General features: G+C 36.8%; 1 protein-coding gene across 1 annotated transcript in view; it reads right to left on the minus strand.

The window, feature by feature from the left end:
* Positions 1-21,477, minus strand: part of KIAA1109 (KIAA1109 ortholog) — a 249,312-nt gene that overhangs the window by 165,294 nt on the left and 62,541 nt on the right. Inside the window, exons 13-20 of the mRNA XM_006881048.1 lie at positions 20,041-20,158; positions 16,002-16,157; positions 15,464-15,561; positions 14,743-14,921; positions 14,483-14,589; positions 13,031-13,236; positions 3,930-4,157; positions 3,117-3,254 (exon numbers count right to left, since the gene is read on the minus strand). Of these exons, the coding sequence (XP_006881110.1) occupies positions 3,117-3,254; positions 3,930-4,157; positions 13,031-13,236; positions 14,483-14,589; positions 14,743-14,921; positions 15,464-15,561; positions 16,002-16,157; positions 20,041-20,158 (1,230 nt within the window). The remainder of the gene's footprint in view (positions 1-3,116; positions 3,255-3,929; positions 4,158-13,030; positions 13,237-14,482; positions 14,590-14,742; positions 14,922-15,463; positions 15,562-16,001; positions 16,158-20,040; positions 20,159-21,477) is intronic.

Genomic DNA, 21,477 nt, shown 5'->3' on the forward strand with positions numbered 1-21,477 from the left:
ATACATATATGTGATTTACAGGCTCTGAAATCCCATTACAGAATCAGCTATGTGTTGGTTCTGACTTAATGGCAATGAGTTTAGTGTTCTGAGGATACATATATGAGGGGGAAATATTCTTATCTTTGAGACTAATCATATAATCACTAGGGAAAAGTGGCATACATTTCAAAGAGACAAACTTAGTTCAAAGTGATAAAGGATTTGTCCTAAAAGAGGATATTCCTTAACACTAGTTGCATTAGAGTATTATGAGAAATACAGAATCAAATATATCTGGAAATGAGCTAGCTATGTATTGTACAGCCTACATGGTACAACAATAAAGATAATAGCTATTTTCTTGTGGTATATATCATGACTATAAAGGATGTGATCTCATAAACTGGACAGAAAAACCCCCTTTCGCCTTTTAACATCAATTCCATTGATGTTTGGATTTGAAACTAAAGCCAGCAGAGAAAAATATCTCTGGTCAGTGACCCAAAATTAAGTTTTAGGGTACACATTATAAAACACCATCAGATTATACAAAGATTTCTTAGGAATACATATGCTAGCACTAAAAATGTTTGATAAGCAAATTCCAAGAGGATATACAGTATTTTGCAGGTAAACTGCAATGTCCTTTAATATTTTACATAAGGTGGTCAGTTGTTAATATAATTCACGATAAGTGAGAATCCTTTGGTAGTCTTCTAGTTTCACATTTATTTTCCTCTTTATAGTTTTATTGTCTTGTATTAAACTTGTATTAAAACCAGTTTATATTTTAAAAGCAAACAATGTGACTGAAATAGGGAAGGAGTCTTAAATGTGTTAAGAGAAGTCATTTGAGCATTATTTTAAAATATTATACAAAGTGATAATCTACCCATGAATGTAAAGTATTCTCATTTGATGAATATTATTAGTTCTCTTTCAAAAGAACCCCAAGGTATCTTGAATGGATTAACAAAGTATCTTGTGAATATTCTTGCTCTTTAGCACTTTGGAGAGGTGCTGGATAGTAGATTTCCCCAATTTCCTGACTGCTGCTCCAATGGGTACTGACTGTGATCCAAGTAAAATTAAATCACTGACAACCTCAATCTTTCTCTATCTATCATTATTTTGCCTATTGGTCTCGTCGCTCTGTAAAGCGCTAGCGAGCAAGGATGTCTATTTATAGACAAAGGTGAGCCTGATCCAAACCAAAATCTTTTCAGTTACTTGTTATGAATCTCAAAGTTGGAACAGGAATAAGAGACAGGAAGAATCAAAGTCTGAATTGTGGTGTTGGCGAAGACATACTGCCAAAAGAATAAACAATTCTGTCTTGATGGAAGTGAAACCAGAATATTCCTGAGAGGACAGGGTGGTGAAACTTCATCTCGGTTCCTTTGAGCATATTTTCAGGAGAATCAGTCCTCAGAGTGCCATCAAGGTAAGAAAGGCAGAGAGAGGGTCAGAGAAAGCGAAGACTCTCCACGAGACAGACTGACAGCTTCTACCACAATGAAGATTGTCAGGCTGGTACAGAATGGCAAGGTTCATAGGGTCATTATGAGTCATACTGGACTTGATGGCACACAACAATAGCTTTTAAGTATACTAGATGAATAAATTACTTATGATGTTGTAGGAACTTAAGGTACTGGTTAATATTTTAAAATTTTTATTGTTGTCAATGTGTATGTTAACAAACTAGTTGCCATTTGAACATCCTTCAGTCTTATAAAATTCAGTCATATTTCTTATGTTAATCAGTTTCCAAATTTTCCCAATAAAGTACTGCTTAATATCATTACTTATGCTGAGAGTTTTAATAAAAACATTTTATATAAATAATTTGTGCCATCCATAAATATATGAGAAATTACAAATTACTTGTTTCTAGTTCTAAAAACAAAAGCTATTATTACTTAAGGCTGAGAGCTGAACAAATGAATAAGGATGGCAAAAGAAAAACTGATGCTTTTGAACTGCAGGGTTAGAGAGGAGTACTGAATATCCCATGGACTGCCAAAAGAACAAGTAGATGTGTTTTGGTGAAGGTGCAGCCAGAATGTTCCTTGGAAGCAGGGATAGCAAAGCTTCAACTAGCATACTGTGGGTATGCTGCTAGGGGAGGCTATTCATTGCAGAAGGATGTTATGGTTGGAAAGGTGAGGGGAGGGTGAAACAGAGGGAGGAAGGTAAGAGAGAGGAAAGGTCCCAACCAGGAGGACCGACTAAAGCAATGGACCAGAGTGTGTCAGAGATTGTGAGGATCGCAGAGGATAGGACAGAGTTTAGATTTGTTTTTCCTAGGGTGGCTAAGAGTCGTACTCAACTTGACAGCACCTAATGAGAACACCACCATTTACATTGTGTTGCTGCTGCATAAGGAAAAGGAGAAAGAAAAATGATATTTCAACTACCTCATTATCAACTGCATATTATCTATGTACCTGTCATGTTCCCATACATATTTATAAAGCTTCATATGTTATTGTTGATTGCCGTCAAGTCAAGCACGACTCATAGCAACCCTATGCATCAAAGGCCTGGTCTTTCTATAACTATCACCATTTCTCCAAGTTCATAGACTCTCCAGAGGCATGTGGTTTAGGAAGTGGATGCCATTCCTGCTTCCAAATCTGAATCAATCTGAGTACTCCACCAAACACTGCCCATTATGGTGTTTGACACACCTATGGTACAGTTGTCCATCATCAGTGCAAACAGACCACTGTTATACCACTTAAAGATGTTCATCCTCAAAATTCCGGCACGCTCAACTGTGGGTGGACTATGAGCCAGAGACACCCAATTCACCTGGCAAGACCAGTCCACTAACACCCACTTGAGGATGAAAATAAAGCCAAAACAGCCCCGAGCATTCCATATGTGTCCCTCATCAAGAGGTGAGCTGCCATCCTTCATCCAGCATAAAAAACACTTCACAATATCCATCAGCTTGCAGCTTCATATAGTTGCAATCAGTCACCACACTGCAAGCTTCATACAGTCAAATTAAAAGACTCTCATTTGAAAACGTATGTATTTCGTACACAGAAGCTAGGCACATTGTCTTGGGGGACATAATGAATAACAAAGTCCTAAATCTTGATATTAATTAATTATCACATTACCTGATAGTTATCACTGACAAATACATTCAGAGGTGACAGGACAAGTTGTAGCATAGTCTCCCTAAATCCTTTTTTCATTTCAAAACATAGTCTTTCCAAGAAAGCTGTAGGGCATTCAGGACCATCAGTAGTTCCATGCTAAAATGAAACAAAACAGCATATTCAAGAGACAGAAAAAAGAAAAGATGTAAAAAATAAAAATTATATTTATAATAATTATGGAATTTTAATTTAAAAAAATCCAACATTATCATAGAGAAACACGCACATACAAACAACTATTCTGGACCCCAATAAGGACAGATAACGGGACCTCCAGAAGTGATTTGTCTTGTGGACAACCCTGGACTCATAACATAAAAACTGCAGTGTCCCACAATGCCCCTAGACCTATGCAGCCCAATTCCAAAATCTTTAGGGAGACATAATCTCATCCAGTCAACCTCAATAGATTCAAAGAAGCCCTTAGAGTAAACAAGAATCCTGTGTTGTGTCCAGTGCCTGATACAAGTCAAACTCCACGGTCAACTTTGTGGAACTGAGTTTTGTAATAGGTTCATTTTAAGATGCTAAAATGATCTAGGATCTAGGGATAAAAACTAAAAAAATATAAATTCTAGGCTATTTATCAGTTTAACTGATACCCAGCAATTCAATGTCAAGGCAAAATGCTTTAAACAAATATGTGAGTTCTGAGAAAGGAAACAGAACATTTTTTAAAAGTTTTTGAGTCTGTAGCTGTACAAACATACACATATAGTTTGAGTGAATTTCCTAGTATACTCCAAATATTCTTGATTTGCAGATACTTACAACAGGAAGACGTCCATGAACTTTGTACAAATTAACAAGTACAGTAATATCCCAAGGACGCAAAGAAAGTGGATGAACTGACTTGGCTGAACTTTCATTTTCCTTTTTGTCATTTTCCATTCCAACAGCAGTCCACCCAGAGCTCGATGATGTTGACAGTGATAGAACAGGACTAGAAATAACCTCTTCAAAATCCATATACATGTCATCTTCCCCAAAGTAATTTTCCTGTAAATATTAAGAAAAAGAACCTGCTATCAAGAGATAAGAACAAAAAATTTTCACATAAGAGCCTTAAATCACCCTAATCAACTATCCTATTGTATTTGATAAAAATCAGAAAGACTATTTCCTAAAAATGAATATGTGTGTGTGTGTGTTTGTGTGTGTATGAACTTACTAAGCAGGTAAATGTAGGATATATAGCAAATATATATATGTATGTTGACAGTGAGAACTATCATATGTTTTAGAGTAATAAATGTCATGAAATTATTAATTATAACAATAACTTTTAATTTAGGTACTAGAATAAAGGATTCGAGTGGCTGCTGGTTTTCCATTTGCTTTGGAGTTCTCCAACAGTATCCCACTATATCCTTCAGAAGAATTAGATTAATCCACTGAAAATGGATCTTCTCTTACTGCCATTGTTAGGTGCTGTGGAATATTTGAGCCCATTTTTGCAGCCCCTTATCTTATGGAAGGTCGTCTCCTTCTTCACTGACTCTCTAGCTTTTCCAAGCACCATGTCCTTCCCCAGGGACTAGTCCCTTTTGACTAGTTTTTAAGTGTATCGAACTGACTATGACTCATAGCACCCCTATGAACAACAGATCTGAACTCTGCCCGATTTTCTGCCATCTTAACCATCTCTGACACATTTGAGCCCACTGCTGCCATCACTCTGTCAATTCATCTCATTGAGGGTCTTTCCCTCTTTCACTGATCTTCACTCTTTCCAAGCATGAAGTCACTTTCCAAAGAACAGTCTCACTTAGCAACATGCTCAAAGTATGCGAGATGGAGCTTCATCATCCTTGCCTCCAAGAAGCACACTAGTTGCACTTTGTCTAAGACTTATCTGTATATTGTTTTTGTAGTCCATGAGATATTCAGTACTCTTCTCCAACACCACAACTCAAAGGCATCAATTCTTCTTCAGTCATCCTTATTTATTCTCCAGCTCTCAAATACATAACAAGTAATTAGAAAGACCATAATAGCCTGAATCAAGCACACCTTAGTTCTCAAACTGACACTGCTATTCCTCAATTTGGAGAAGTCCCTGACTGCAGATTTCCTAATGTTAACAACCCCTTCTAGTATAATGCCTTTGAGATGTAGCGCTGAATAAGACTATTGAACGGACTGCCAATGAAACTAACAGGTCTGTCCTTAAGAGGGCAAAACCAAGTTGCTCCATGGAGGCAAGGATTTGAGACTGTGTCTCACATACTTTGGGCATATAGAAAAGAGCAACCAAGTGCAACAATGAATGAATGAAAACCCAAAATCTCTGTAAATGTTCACTAAAACTAATAAAATTTAATAATAATTAAAAAAAAAAGAGCAACCAATCTTTGGAAAAGGATATCATGCTTAAAAGGATCGAGGGACAGTGCAGGAGAGGAAGATCCCAGATGAGATGAAGGAGAGGAAGACTTTAATGAGATGGATTGACACAATAACTGTGGTAATAAGGGCAGGTATGTAAGAGACACTGAGATTGTTCAGGATAGAGCAGGGTTAAGAGATACTGTGCATAAGGTCACTAAGAGTTATAGCTGACTCAACGGGACATAACAACAACATACAACTCCTGACCTCCTAACTATTGGTATCAAGGATATTATCTATGAATCCAAGCAAGACAAATCATCAACACTTTCCATCATTTCTCCAGCTATCATGATGTCACCCATTGCACTAATGGTGAGGATTTTTGTCTTCCTGATAATGAAATGCAATCCTTGATCCTCTGCAGCAAGTGTCTTAAATCCTTCTGACCTTCAGCACACAAGGTTGTGTCATTCATCTATATAGTACAGGTTGTTGATAAATCTTTCTCCCAATATGATGCCAATCTCTATTCACAAAGTCAAGCTTCTTGAATGATTAGCTCAGCATACAGACTAAACGCTGCTGTTGTTGTTATGTGCTGTTGAGTCACCTGCAACTCATAGTGACCCTATGTACAACAGTCCTAACCCCTGCTCTATCCTGTGCCAATCTCACTATCTCTAACACACCTATCCCCATTATCCCAGTCACTGAATTAATCCATCTCATTGAGGGCTTTCCTCTCCTGCACTGTACCTCCACCCTCCCAAGCATGGCATCGCTCTCCAAGGATTGGTCCCTCCTTGCGACATGTCCAAAGTATGTCAGACAAAGCTTCAGAATCCTTGCCTCCAAGGAGCAGCCTGGCTTCACCCTCTCCAAGATGACCCAGTTTGTTCTCTTAGCAGTCCATGGTATACTCAACACTATTCCAATACCACAATTCAAAGGCATCAATTCTCCTTCCATCATCCCTAGTTATTGTCCAGCTCTCTGCAGCATAGCAAATGATTCCAAAGACCTTGGCCTTATCAGGCCAACCTTAATCTCCAGACTGACATAATTATTCTTCAATACTTTGGAGAGGTCTCTGACAGCGGACTTTCTCAATGCAATAGAACTTTTCATTTCCTAGCTGCTGGTACCAAGAGTGTTGATTGTGGAGTCAAGCAAAATGAAGCTGTTTACAATCTCTTCACCATCTATAATGATGTTGCAAATAGACCTAGAGGTGAGAATCTTTGTTTTCTTGATATTGAGCTTCAATTTTAGAAGGCTTTAGTCCTTGACCTTCTGCAGCAAACGCTTCAGGTCCTCCTCAGTTTCAGGAAGCAGGGTTGTGTCATCTGCATAACACAGATTGTTAATGAGTCTACCTCCAATCCTGATGCCACATTTCTCCTAATAGAGTCTAGCCTTCTGGATAATCTGTTCTGCATATAGATTGAAAAGATATGAAGATAGGACACATCCCTGGTTTACACCCTTTCCAACTTTAAAATGTGCAGTGTTCCCTTGCTCTGTTCTGACGACTGCCTCCTGGTCCAAGTATAGATTTTGCTTAAGCATAATCAAGTGTTCTGGGATTCCCACTCTTTTCATAGTTAGCTAGTGTGTGGTGGTTCATACAGTCAAATGCCTTTGCATAATCAAACAGGTACAGTAAATGAATACACACCTTTCCTGATTCCAAATTATGCAGTGCTTCCTTGCTCTATTTGAAGAACAGCTTCTTGGTCTAGGTGTAGGTTTCACATGAGCTTAATAAAGTGTTCTGGACCTCCACTGTTTCACAGTATTATTCATAATATGTTATAATCCACCATCAAATACCTTTGCATAATCCATAAAACAAACATTCTTCTAGTATTTTCAGCTTTCAGTCAGGATCCATCTGACATCAACAATGATATCCATGGTGCAATGGCATCTTCTAAATCCTACCTGAACTTCTGGCACATCTCTGTCAATATACTGTCCTAATAGTTTAAAAGTAAGAATACCGTGCTAAGTGTGTGAAAGGAAGTTTCAGTAACTACTGTTAACATACTTTAAGCTCATCAATAAATAAAACTGAGCATTCATATTAAAGTTGATAAAGCATTCATGATAGTAGTGTAACCAGGATATATCATTTCAAACATTTAGCTAAATAGATTTTAAACGCTGGACACATGAATGCTCAATTATTTACTTCTTGTTGTTAGGTACCATCGAGTCAACTCTGAGTCATAGCAATCCTATGAACAAAAGGTTTAAAGAGCATCCAATCCTGTGCCATTCTCACAATTTCCACAGTGCTCAAGCCCACTTTTAAGTTGCAGTGTCAATCCATCTTGTTAAAGGTCTTCCTCTCCTCTGACGCTTGTTTTAAAATCATGATGTCCTTTTCTAGGAACTGGTTTTTTCTGACAACATACTCTGATTATGAAAGACTATTATGTAAGCTAAGCTACAGTTATATCAAATACTAACAGGGTCACTCATCATATAAAGGTCTCAGTAGTGCTTCCAAACTAAGGACAACTAGTCATGCACTTATGAAATAATTAATCCTTGAAAACCCTATGAATAAGTAGAAGAACACTGGCAGATAATAGTGCTGCAAGATGAGTCCCTAGGGTTGGAAGGCTCTCAAAATATGACTAGGGAAGAGCTCCATACTCCAAATAGAATCTTTATAAAACTCTACTGACTCTAAGTAATTCTAATACTCATATACATTGGCAATTAGATAATGTTTTGCTAATTTTTGTTAGCAGGGAATTAATAGAAGAATGTCCATCTATGTTTCATTGATTATGCAAAGGCATTTGACTGTGTGGATCATAACAAACTGTGGCTGACTCTGAGAAGAATGGGAATCCCAGAACACTTAATTGTGCTAATGTGAAACCTATACTTAGACCAGGAGGCAGTCGTCAGAACAGAGCAGGGTAACACTGCATGGTTCAAAATCGGGAAGGGTGTACACCAGGGTTGTGTCCTATCTCCACACCTTTTCAACCTGTATGCAGAGCATTATTATCCGGGAGGCTGGGCTCTATGAGGAGAATTGTGGCATCAGGATTGAAGGAAGATCTATTAACAATCTGCGTTATGCAGATGACACAACCCTGCTTGCTGAAACCGAAGAGGACCTCATGCACTTGCTGCAGAGGGTCAAGGACTACAGCCTTCAGTATGGAGTGAGGCTCAATGTCAAGAAGACAAAGATTCTCACCACTGGACCAACTGGTAGCATCAGGATGGATGGCGAAGAGATTGAGATTGTTCACAGCTTCAGTTTGCTCGGTTCCACGGCCAACACTGTTGGCACCAGCAGTCAGGAAATAAAAAAACGTATTGCGATGGGAAAGTCTGCTGTTAATGACCTCTCTAAAGTACTCAAGAGCAACGGTGTCTCTGTGGAGACTAAGGTGCACCTGATACAGGCCATGGTCTTTGCAATCACTTGTTATGCATCAGAGAGTTGGACAATGACTAGGGAGAACAGAAGGAGAATTAATGCCTTTGAGCTGTGGTGCTGGAGAAGAGTATTGAATGTATCATGGACTGCCAAGAAAACAAACAGATTCAACCTAGAGAGGGTTAAACCAAACTACTCCTTGGAGGCAATGATTCTGGGGCTTCGTCTGAGATACTTTGGGCATGCTGCAAGGAGGGACAGGTCCTTGGAGAGGGACATCATGCTTGGGAGGGTGGAGGGACGGCGCAAGAGGGGAAGAACCTCTATGAGGTGGATTGATTCAGTGACTGGGGTAATTGGGATGGTTGTGTCAGAGGCAGTGCGACTGGCACAGGATAGAGCAGGGTTTAGGGCTGTTGTACACAGGGTCACTATGAGTCACAAAAGACTTGACGGCATATAACAACAATAACAATTTTTGTTGTTGTTGTTGTTACTAGGTGTCATCGATTTGAGTATGATTCATAGCAACCCTATGAACCACAGATCTAAATGCTGTCCTATCCTGTGCCATCTTCACACTTCCTGACACACCAGAGCCCATTGTAGCAGTCACTGTGTCAATCCACTTGGCCATGGGTCTTCCTCTCCTTCGCCAATCCTCCACCCTTTCCAAATCATTTTCCTCTCCATCAGATGTAGTAAACAATCAACAATAAAGCAAAGCAAGGTTCAAGAAAAACATGAAAATTCATGAAGTTAGTAAAAGTAATCTCAGAAAAGTGCTCAAATCACAGGCAAAGAGATGGCACATAGCGATAGGAAGAAGTCTATTTTCATATATCTGCTTTGATTTCTAAGACAAAGGTCTAAACAAACCTTTGTTCACAGTTATAATGTAATATTTTTGGATTAACTTGAAGAAAATTTATCTTGAAATCAATTACCCTTAGATAACAGATAACTCTACGGAGATGCTGACTGCTGTTTTTAGGTGCAGTCAAGTTCACTAAAAATCATTATGCTTCTGTGAACACAGATGAAAATTTCACCCTATCCTGTACATTAATTTGCATATATTAAAACATGATCATTAGCATCTATGTTGTTGTTATGTGCCGTCAAGTTACCTGTAATTCATGGTGACCCTATGTACCCTGTTCTATCCTGAGCTAATCTCATTGATTCCAACACACCTAATTCCACTGCCCCAGTAAGAGTGTCAATTCATCTCATCCAGGTTCTTCTTCTCCTGTGCTGTCCCTCCACCCTTTCAAGAATGATGTCCTTCTCCAAGGACTGGTCCCTGTTGGCCAAATGACCAAAGTATGTCAGACAGAGCTTCAAAATCATTGCTTCTAAGGAGAAACTTGGTTTCACTCTTTCCAAGACAATCATTCCCCTGGTGGTCCGAGGTAGGTTTGATACTCTTCTCCAGCACAACTCAAAGACATCAGTTCTTCTTCTGACACCCTTAGTCATTGTCCAGCTCTCTGATGCATAGCGAATAATGGGAAAGACCATGGCCTGAATTAGGCACACCTTAAGTCTCTAGACTGACATCATTGTTCTTTAGCAGATTGAAGAGGTCTTGACTGCAGACTGCCCAATGCAATTCATCTTCTGATTTTATGACTGCTGGTGTGAGAGTGTTGAGTATGGACCCAAGTATACTGAAATTCTTAAGAACTTCAATCTCTTCTCCATCTATCATGTTGCTGCCAACTGGCCAGTGGTGAGAATCTTTGTCTTAATGTTAAGCCTAAATCCATAGTGAAGTCTACAGCTGACCTTCTGCGGTAAATGCTCCAGGTCCTCCTCACTACAAGTTTGTATCATCTGTATAATGTAGATTGTTGATGAGTCTTCCTCCAATTCTGATGCCATACTTCTGCTCATAAACTCCAGCCTCCCAAATGATGTGTTCTGCATAACTGACTGAAAAGCTATGGAGACAAGATGCATCCTTGATCCACTCCCTTCCTAATTTCCATTAGTGTTTCCTTGCTCTGTTCGTGAAGAATGTCTCCTGACCCAAGTAGAGGTTTCCCATGAGTACAATCAAGTGTTCTGGAATTCCCATTCTTCTCAATGTTAGCCACAATTTGTTGTAATCTACACAGTCAAATGCTTTTGCATTGTCAATGAATTAACTATGCACATTACTTAGCATTCATTAAAGCATATCTATATGTATCATGCAAGCATGATTCTGTTGAAGATTATCCAAAAAATGACTGGAACAGTACATCAACAGAGAACTACCTAAAGTGCAGGCTGGATTTAGAAGAGGCCGTGGCACTAGGGATATTACAGCTAATGTCAGATGGATCTTGGCTGAAAACAGGGAGTACCAGATGAATGTCTATTTATGTTTCAATGACTATGTAAAGGCATTTGACTGTGTGGATCACAACAAACTGTGGCTCACTCTGAGAAGAATGGGAATCCAAGAACACTTGATTGTACTTAAATGAAACCTATACTTGGACCAAGAACAGAACAGAGCAAGTGAACACTGCATGGTTCAAAATTGGGAAGGGTGTGCACAAGGATGTGTCCTATCTCCATATCTTTTCAATTTATATGTGGAACAGATTATCCGGGAGGCTGGGCTCTATGAGGAGAAGTGTGACATCAGAAACTAGAGGTAGACTCATCAATAATCTGTGTTACGCAGATGACACAACCCTGCTTGCTGAAAGTGAGGAGGACCAGAAGCATTTGCTGCAGAAGGTCAAGGACTACAGCCTTCAATATGAATTGAAGCTCAACATCAAGATTCTCACCAATGGGCCAATTGAAAGCATCATGGATGATGAAGAGACTGATAATGTTGACAGCTTTAGTTTGCTTGACTCTACAGCCAACACTCTTGACACTAGCAGCCAGAAAATTAAAAGATGAATTGCAATGGAAATCTCTGCTATCAGAGACCTCTCCAAAGTACTGAAGAACAATAATATCAGTCTGGAGACTAAGGTGTGACTTACAGGCCATGGCCTTTGCAATTACTTGCTATGAATCAGAGAACTGAACAACTAGGGATGATAGAATGAGAGTTGATGCCTTTGAGCTTTGGTGCTGGAGAAGATTACTGAATATACCATGGACTGCTAGGAGAACAAATAAGTTCGTCCTAGAGAGGGTGAAGCCAGGCTGCTCTCCCGGCAAGGTTTCTGACATACGTTGGACTTGCTGCAAGGAGGAACCAGCCCTTGGAGAGGGATAGCATGCCTGGCAGGGTGAAGGGATAGCGCAGGAGAGGAAGACCCTCTATGAGGTAGATTGATTCAGTCACTGGGGTAATGGGGATAGGCATGTCAGAGACACTAAGACTGGCAAAGGATAGAGTAGGGTTTAGAGCTATTATACATAGGGTCATTATGAGTCACAGGTGACTCAACAGCATATAACAACAACAACAACATACATCTATTGTTCTCTTCAGGAGGAGTGAAAAAACAAAAATCAAAATTCATTGCCATGGAGTTAATTCTGATTCATAGTATCCCTCCACTCGGTTTCAAAGGCTGTAAATACTGAAAGTAGACTGCTCATATTACTCCTGAAAACTGCTGGTAGTTTCAATCCAAGTAATATGTGTAAATCTTAGTTCAATAGCATAACTCACCATCAGAGTCTACACCCTCAGAGCGCTCTTGGCCTATATAGTCCTCAAAAACAGATGCTGTATCATGTCTGTAGTAAGTACTGTTCTTGGAACATACTAAGCGCTTAATAAAACTGAGCTTCATTAAAGCATACACATTTTACAATATAAGGAGCTCTGATGAACTAGTGGTAAGAAGCTGTGGTGCAATTCCAAATGCACACCGTTCAAATTCACAAGCTGCTCCATGGAAGAAGGATGGGCAACTTCCTCCCATGAAATTTACTTCATCTAAAAACCTCTGGGAAGGTCGGGTTGGCTCCAACTCACTGGCACACAACAACAACAACAACATTTATAAAAAATTTTATAATTGAGTTTAAAATACCAAGAACCGTAAATAACGTATATTCTATAGTGCAAATTGCCCAACTTGTTATTTCAAACAATCTCAATTTTTCTATTAGATTTTAAATGTTCTGCCTATGTTTAAAGATGTTATTTTGAAAATTATACCTTTATACACAGAAAAGCATTTAACAGAGGTCCATAGAGAGTGATCTGGGAATCTGGGGAAAGTTCCATTTCTACATGAAGCTTATCAGGTGGAAGCTCGGAGGGATCAACAGGTGGTCGTGAAGAAGTAGGGGGTGAAGACACCGCTCTGTCGGTTTTCTGGGATGGTCTTAATACTGAAAGCATTGTTTCTTCCATTTCTGACACTGAAAGAAAGTATGAGGAGAGAAAAAAAAGATTAATAGCTTTTGGAACTGGAGAAGAAGCAGCTCTTAGAAGTTCTTCAAGTAAGTATTAACTAAGAAGTTATATTTTGTAACAGAGTAACTAATTCTGATGCTCTTGTTATATAGTCAGGGAGCTCTGGTGGCGCGGGAAAAGGATGGGTAATCTCCTCCCATGTGATTAAATGCCTCTGAATTACTCACCAGAGGGTCAGCTGTGGGTTGGTTCCGACTTGACAGCACACAACAATAACATGTATATATTCAAATGCTATATGTTTATATAATGAAAATAAGCAGATAAGAACAACCATATTGCCATATGTACAGAAATACAAAAATTGGATTGTACAGCATCAACAGAAAGTTCCCGTTAACAAAGTCAACAAGCATTTTCACTGAGTCTTTGAGATATAATTAGGCCTTAATTATATTTGAAATAGTTTTTGAAAATACAGCATGACATTATTAAGTCACCATGCATATAAAAAATTTAAAAAAAGCTATGATTTGAAACTGAAACTCAATGTAGAAATAGAAATACAAAGAAAAGCTAACTTTAGTTTCCTTTTAGAGTCACATAACAGAGAATATCACCTTTAAGGAACTATAAATTATATAATAACAACTTGAATACATTAAAGAAACTAATATTGAACACCAAACATTTTATAAAGATTCACCTAGATCTTCTTTCATATTTCAGCTCTACTGCTTCTAGCATGGTAGATTTTGAGAAAATTACTTAGCTGGGAGGATATTTTGTCAAATCTTTTAAAAAAGAAAAATATTATCTCATATTGTTGTTGTGTTGTGTACCATTGAGTCGGAAGCAGCCCACAGCTGATCCTCCAGCAGGTTTTCAGGTTTTCACAGGCGAGGAGATTGTCCATCATTCTTCTGTGGAGCGACTAGTGGCCTCAAACTGTGTGCCTTCGGGATTTCAGTGCGGTTTATTCTCACCAGGCCATCAGAGCTTCTTACTACTTCATATATTTAATAAAACTATTAAATAAGGTAATGTAAGCTTTTAACAGCTGGGTCTAGTATTTGATACATGGTAAATTTACAATAAAAGTTAACTATAACAGAATCTTTTCAAAACTATGTACAGTTCTGAACTGCCAACCCGAAGATGAGTTGAACCAGATAATTTGAAGATGAACCAGATAATTATCAACTGTTAACAACAGCTGTTTCAAGCTACAAATCATATAATAGCACTTACAGGATTGTTTAAGCTGTTCATCTGCTTTTTGTGGATAAATTGGGTGCCATGTATAATCGATCGTCAACATCACACTTGGGACGGTCCAGCATTCAACCCAACCAGCCCTAATAAAGGGTTAAAAACAATTTTTATTATTTGTTCCTTTATACAGACACTAGTTATAGGTGATCAAATTTTATCATTATTCTTTAAAGTAATAACTATTTCTCCACATATGAATACAAAATGTTTAGGTCAACTAATTGTGTGTGACTTACTTTTCTTGTGTAATATTCCGCCATTTTGGTTTAACTGTTTTCTGACCACTTTGACATTCAGCAGGAATACCAGTATCATGAGACATTTTACTTGGATGGCAATTCTTTACCAGCATAAATAATGAATATTTACTGGGATGGCAATCAGGCAGAAACAAGTGAAGATCAACGTCTTCTCCCTATAAAACAATTTATAATAATCAAAAGTAATCAATTAAATATATAAATGTTAGCACATTACTGACAGATATATCTACAATAATATTGAAAACGTAGAGACAATAAATATAACTTTCAAGTGGAAGATTTTACTTTGAATGGTCAGGCAGAAAATTGGAAAAACACTTTATGTTGACGAAAACTAAGTTTGATTGAAAAAAGGAAGAAATTTTAAAAATTAGGGAACAAACAGTTTCCATTTAACAGGTAAAAAAGAAATCAACAATCGAACAAAATGTTAAAAATTGCCTTGCCACTATAAACTTAAGTGGAAAATGTTCTGATTTTATTAATCATTTTCAAAATACATGATTCTATTAAGAATTGCTTCCTCAACTGGCTTTTAATAATATTGAATTGGCACATCAAAGGATCATCACTTGAGCTAAATGAAGAGGAGAACTCAAATACATAGGACTTCTAAAGGAAAATAAAGGATAGTTTTGAAGAAGAAAATTACTAATAATTTTTGTGAAATAAACAGTTATTCAATAATACATACTCTTAAAGAAAACTTGGTGTTACATGTGGCGGGCACAAAATCCGTAAAAGGCAAAGAGAAATCAATGTTTAGTGTTTCTCCACAGGCTGCCAGATAAACTACAAAAAAAAAAAAAAAAAGAGAAAATTTACCTTTTTAACTTTAATAAATTTTTATTAAAAATTACCTTAAATAAGACAACATATACTTAGTCGCAAACTCTGCAATGGTCCTAAAATTGTCTTAGAAAATAATGAGAAAAGAGAAATGCTAGCATATACTAAAATATAATGAGGCGGCACGGTCTGCATTGTATTCCACCTCTAACCAAAAGGCTGCTGCTCTGGCAATTCAAGCACATCTGCAGCTCTGTGGTGAGGGAATATGGGACGTTACTCTCCCTCCTCAGGATTTAGAGCCTCAGAAACCCTGTGAAGAGCTATAATGAGTCAGAACCAACTTGAGAGAACCAACTCGTGTTGAGTTGATCAAATCATAAAGTCAGTATGAATTTTCATAATGACCAGAACACTTACCTAATTTTTAACAAATTTCTTACCATTTTCCTGTTGTTTGGTGGAACAGTCAATCCAATTGTGTTGATTAGCAGCCCAAATCATCTCAAATTGATGAAACATGATTTTAAAAGTCCATGTATATGGAACAAATGAAAAAATGTCTGGAGCACTATCACTAGACCAGTCTTGAATTAAATCTAAAATTATTAAGGTATGAGACAAAAAGCAAAATTAATAGATATTTGTAAGACAAAACAAAGATTATAACACTAATTAAAAATGTTTTATTTTCTAATTAAAAGAAAATTTTATATACTTTTATACTGAAATACTTAAGATCTGATTAACATTAGTAACTAAGTGGTTTATCAGGAAGCATATTTACTTCCAATCTAGAGCACCAAATAAGAAAACAGTGTATGATTCATATGCATATTTTTTCATTTCAGAAAATTTTTAAACTCATCTGATATTTCACAACCTAAATATCTAACATTATGACATATTTCTTTATATACTTTTTTCTTGTAGATATTTACACTATCCTTTAAATCCATGTTTTGTGTACTGTTTTTCTCACATGATATTCCTACGTTATTTCACACATTTAGATAATTTTGGCATTATAATTTATTTAAAACACTTGCCAAGATTTTGTTAACCTTCAAAAAAGATGGATAAATTCAGCACTTATTTATAAAGGTTAAAGACTTCAGTACAAATTATAGCTCAATAAAAAGAAAACAAAAATCCTTCCAACTAGACCAATAAACAACATCATGATAAAAGGAGAAAAGGGAGAAGTTTTGAAGAAGCTCATTTTACTTGATCTATAATCAACACTCACAGAAGCAGCAGTCAAGAAATTAAGACATTCCTGCAGAATGTTAACATATTCCAAAGGACCTCTTTAAAGTGCAAAACTGCAAATATGTATCTTTGAAGACTAAAATGTGCCTGAGGAAATCTATGATTTTTCAATTGCTTCATATGCATGTGAAAATTAGACAATGAATAAGAAAGCCCAAAAAATAATTGATGTCTTTGAATGGTGTGAAAATACTAAATGTATCACAGTTTGCCAAGAGAATGAAGAAATCTACATGGGAAGAAGTACAGTCAGAATACTTCCATGAAACAGGATAGTAAAACTTCATCTCACATACTCCAGGCGTGTTGTCAAGAGGGGCCAGTCTAGAGAAATATATCACGATTGATAACGATTCAGTAAAAAAGGGGCCAGCTTTACATAATATTGACTGACAGAGTGACGTCAACACTGGGCTTAAGAACAGATAAACTAAAGGATGGTGCAGGATTGTTTGTGTTTTCTTCTACTGTACATGGAACTGCTGTGAATTGAGGCCAATTGGATGACACCTAACAAGATAGATGAATATTTATATGTTGCAAAATTATGTATCACACAGAAAGTAGTAGATTATGCATTTTTGTGCAAAAAATTTCACATATGTATATTAAATTAGTACCACAGATTCCAGAGTAGAAATTCTGAGCCAAGTTTTTTTTTTACATTTTTTTTTATTTTATTATTTTTGTGTGTGTACCATCAAATTGGATCCAACTGGTACAGGAGGACATTGTCCCTCCTTCTCAAGCAGAGAATCTGGTGGATGCGAACCACGCACCTCTGGAGCCAAGTTTTTTTTTGTTTTGTTTTTAAATTTTATTTTATTATTTTTGGTGTGTACCATCAAATTTGATCTGACTGGAACAGGAGGAGATTGCCCCTCCTTCTCCAGCAGAGCACCTGGCGGATTCGAATTGTGTACCTCCGGGATTGCAGTGCAGCTTTTTGCCACTAGGCCACCAGAGCTCCTTTTGGAGCAAAGTTTTTAGAGGCTGTATTACAGAATTATTTCCCAAGAAATCCATTTATACAGCCACCAGAAACATGTACTTGACTATGTATTTTATTGTACCATCTCATGCATTCTATTTCTTTTTTATCTTATCATTGTTAACTGAAAAAGTCACCTAAACTGTATTTCTTAATTACAGGTGTAGATGGAATATTTTTTCCATACTGCCTAAACCATTAAATAACTATATGAGGTCAGATTCTACTGTAGATGCTGGGAATATAATAGTGAATGAAACATAAAGTAGGTCTTCTTATAATTTATAGTCAGTCATTTGTGTCAAGTTCTGATTTGTTATGTATTTTAGTTGTGGCCTTTTAAAATTACCTTACAGAGAACCCTGCCTGTACCCTGGTATGATTTTGGCTTTTCGGTTTTGTTCCAGAATTTGATGCATAAAAGTTTACCTTACAGAGCAATATGGGGCCTGTTCTATTTCAGTAGTTTCCTCAACTTTTTCTTCTAGCTTCTGCATTATTTACATGTATTGTATTCTAACATTAATAATACCTTTATCAAAGATAAAGTTCATAAAAGCAGGAAGGGACAGATTAGAAGGATGAATAGAAACAACAATCACACACATGGAAGATGTTGGATGCTTGCTATTACAATATTAGTACTAGAAACAATGTCAAAAAACAAAATTAACAAGAATGGCTGAAAGTAACATAAATCTGCTCATTCAAATCACTCACACACATACCACCAAACACAGAGTTGAGAGAGAAAAATTATCTAGAGGTCTAATCAGGGAAGGTAAATAACAGACTCCTGAGCAAAACTACTTGAGTTTAAACGAGTAGCTTGAACCATTTATTAGGAATGTGATCCTGAACAAATTGCTTGCCTCTCTGCAACTTAACTTCATATGTACAATAAGGATAATAGTAATGACACCTCCAAGAGTTGACATATTTTTCACTAATAGAATGCTCACATAAACAATGTGTGCACACATATAAAATGCATGTCATGCATAGGAAACTAATGCAGGAGAGGAATGCTAGGTTTGTAAGAACATATTATGTGCATATTATTTGTGTAAAAATATGGTACTGTGTGAGTTGAGTGACCTAAAATATGAAAGCCAGACACACTGTTTTAGCTACTAAATTTGTTTTGGTTTTTTTATAAATCTAAAAACTAATTTTAACATTATTTAATGTTCAGCTTCACCTATGAAAGTTAAAACTTGCCAGGGACTCTGCAAAAAATTTTTTTATTAAGACTGTCCATCAGGGGAAGAATCCATGAGTAATGAATATTTCTCTAGTCCTCCAGGTAATATTCACAGCCAAACTAGAAACTTGATGTAAAACTCAGGCTTGAACATATTGCCATACTGCACTGTAATAGGCCATAATTTTAGCAATAGTAAAATTAAGGTAGAAATTATTATTCCTATATTGGAAGCTTAAATAATGAAGCAAGTTGGTCAACATCATACAGATAGTAAGTGATAAAAAGGCAAGATTCTGTATCTCTCATTTACCATTATTCCCTCAGAACAATCAATAGTGCTCTCTGGCTACATGCTCAGTAAATGATTGGTGCATGGAGGGGAGAAAAGATGGTTGGCTACATATACAGTCAAGTGAAAATCAGGTTGCTCTTCTAAGAATGATCTATTCTAGTAAACTGGACAGATTTTGTTTAGCTAAATTCTTTAAATATAGGCTCAAAAATCTATTAACACTTATTTTTTACTGTAGCAATATTTGTTTTACTCACAAACCAAGACTACTGTTTTTACACTCATGAAATATTAGTATCTACCATAATATGCTTCAAGAAGTTCCGATGCAATTTAAGATAAAGTTCAAGATAGTTATGATGCAATTCTTCATTGTAACAGATACTATTTACAAATTATTATATTTAAAACAAAATTAAGAAGGTATGCTGAGACCTGCTTCTGGAATCAGCAGAGAAATTGGTTTAGCTGGCCATCTATTTCTTATCAGACTTATACTAGCCTGAGTTATATCATTTTATTCTAAGCTAAGTCTTTGATTCACATTTTTATTTATGTCAGAATACAAAATGCCTATATTTTAAATCTCCCTTTGTAACTCTCATCCTAAAAATAAATGTAAAAATAAGAAAGCATGATTAGTGTCATATCTTATGTTAAATTTAAAAGAAAACCTTACTGAACACAAATAAGCTGTTATTTACATTTTCTAGTAATTACCTGTAAAGAAGTTCTTCTGTGCAAAAATAAAGTGGTAGGTGGCCTTATAAACCTCTAACTCACATTGCCATGTTTGCGGCATGTTCCATATTCGGGGGTAGCTGGCATTGATGTGGAACTACAAAACAAATATTAAGGAAAAATGTTAGAGCTTTAATAAACGTGACGGTGGCCTTATAAACCTCTAACTCACACTGCCATGTTTGCGGCATGTTCCATATTCGGGGGTAGCTGGCATTGATGTGGAACTACAAAACAAATATTAAGGAAAAATGTTAGAGCTTTAATAAACGTGACGGTGCCGACAAACACTGATCAGTAATTAAAAAATGTACTTTCCTACAGAGCTGAACAGAAGGTCCCTCTGAGTCGTTTAATCTTGCTTTGGCTGAAGGTCTGTCTGTGGCTACACTGACCTCCTTGAAATATTAGGCCATGATGTGGTGAAAAACAAAACAAAACCTTTAAAAGACACCAACACAGGCTGTAAGAATTTTGTTTGTTTTTATTGTAAGTATGTATGTAACACAACATGTGTCAATTCAAGATTTTATAAGTGTACTATTTAGGGATACTAATTACTTTAATCAGGCTATAGCTTTAAAAATACACTTGCCTTAAAAGAATAACATTATCTGACTTCTCTACTTCTTCTTTAAGCCTTCTCTGTTAAATGAGATCAGGATGAGGAAAGATGGTAAGAGCATCTTGTCACACACAAGTCTGACTACCAGTGCCTCTTGGGGTTCTCATCTAACCGCACAGTAGTTAAAGATCTGATATAATCTGTGATTTGCAGTATATTCTACCAGGCAAAACTTAGCATCTCTATACAGGCAAAAGCTTCATGTCCAGGAATATCATTATTGCAAATAAATATCAGCAATGGCTCATTAATTCAATTCAGTGCTGCATATTCAAATTTAATATTCTTAGAATTGTGAGGTTTTGAGATATACACATACATAAACAGTTATTATAATATTAGGACAAGATTAAGTACCCTATTAAACATCTTAAATGAAAGATTTTTTTTCCTGGAAATCAATCATGTTATACAGTGGTTTTTCTGACTGCTATGGCCTCTGATTTTTAAAAAAAATAATAGTAACAATGGCAACTGGCCTGGTAAATGAGTCTCTAACCTGCAGTTTATCTCACATACATTGGGCATGTTACTTTTAGAGGCCATTTTTGGGAGAGGTACATTATGCTTGGAAAGGTGGAAGGTCAGCAAATAAGAGAAAGACTCTCAACCAGCTGGACTGACACAGTGACTTCAGCAATGGGCTCAAGTATGTCAGTTTGAGAGGATGGCACAGGATAGGACAGGGTTCAGGTCTATGTCCACAGAGCCACTACGGGTCATACTGGACTCAACAACACCCTAACAAAAACAATATGCAGTTTTAATTACAAGAATTTTTACATTATTTC

This window comes from Elephantulus edwardii, unplaced genomic scaffold (assembly GCF_000299155.1).
Source record: "Elephantulus edwardii isolate Elephantulus edwardi_28Jun2011 unplaced genomic scaffold, EleEdw1.0 scaffold00012, whole genome shotgun sequence".
Classification (NCBI taxonomy): domain Eukaryota; kingdom Metazoa; phylum Chordata; class Mammalia; order Macroscelidea; family Macroscelididae; genus Elephantulus; species Elephantulus edwardii.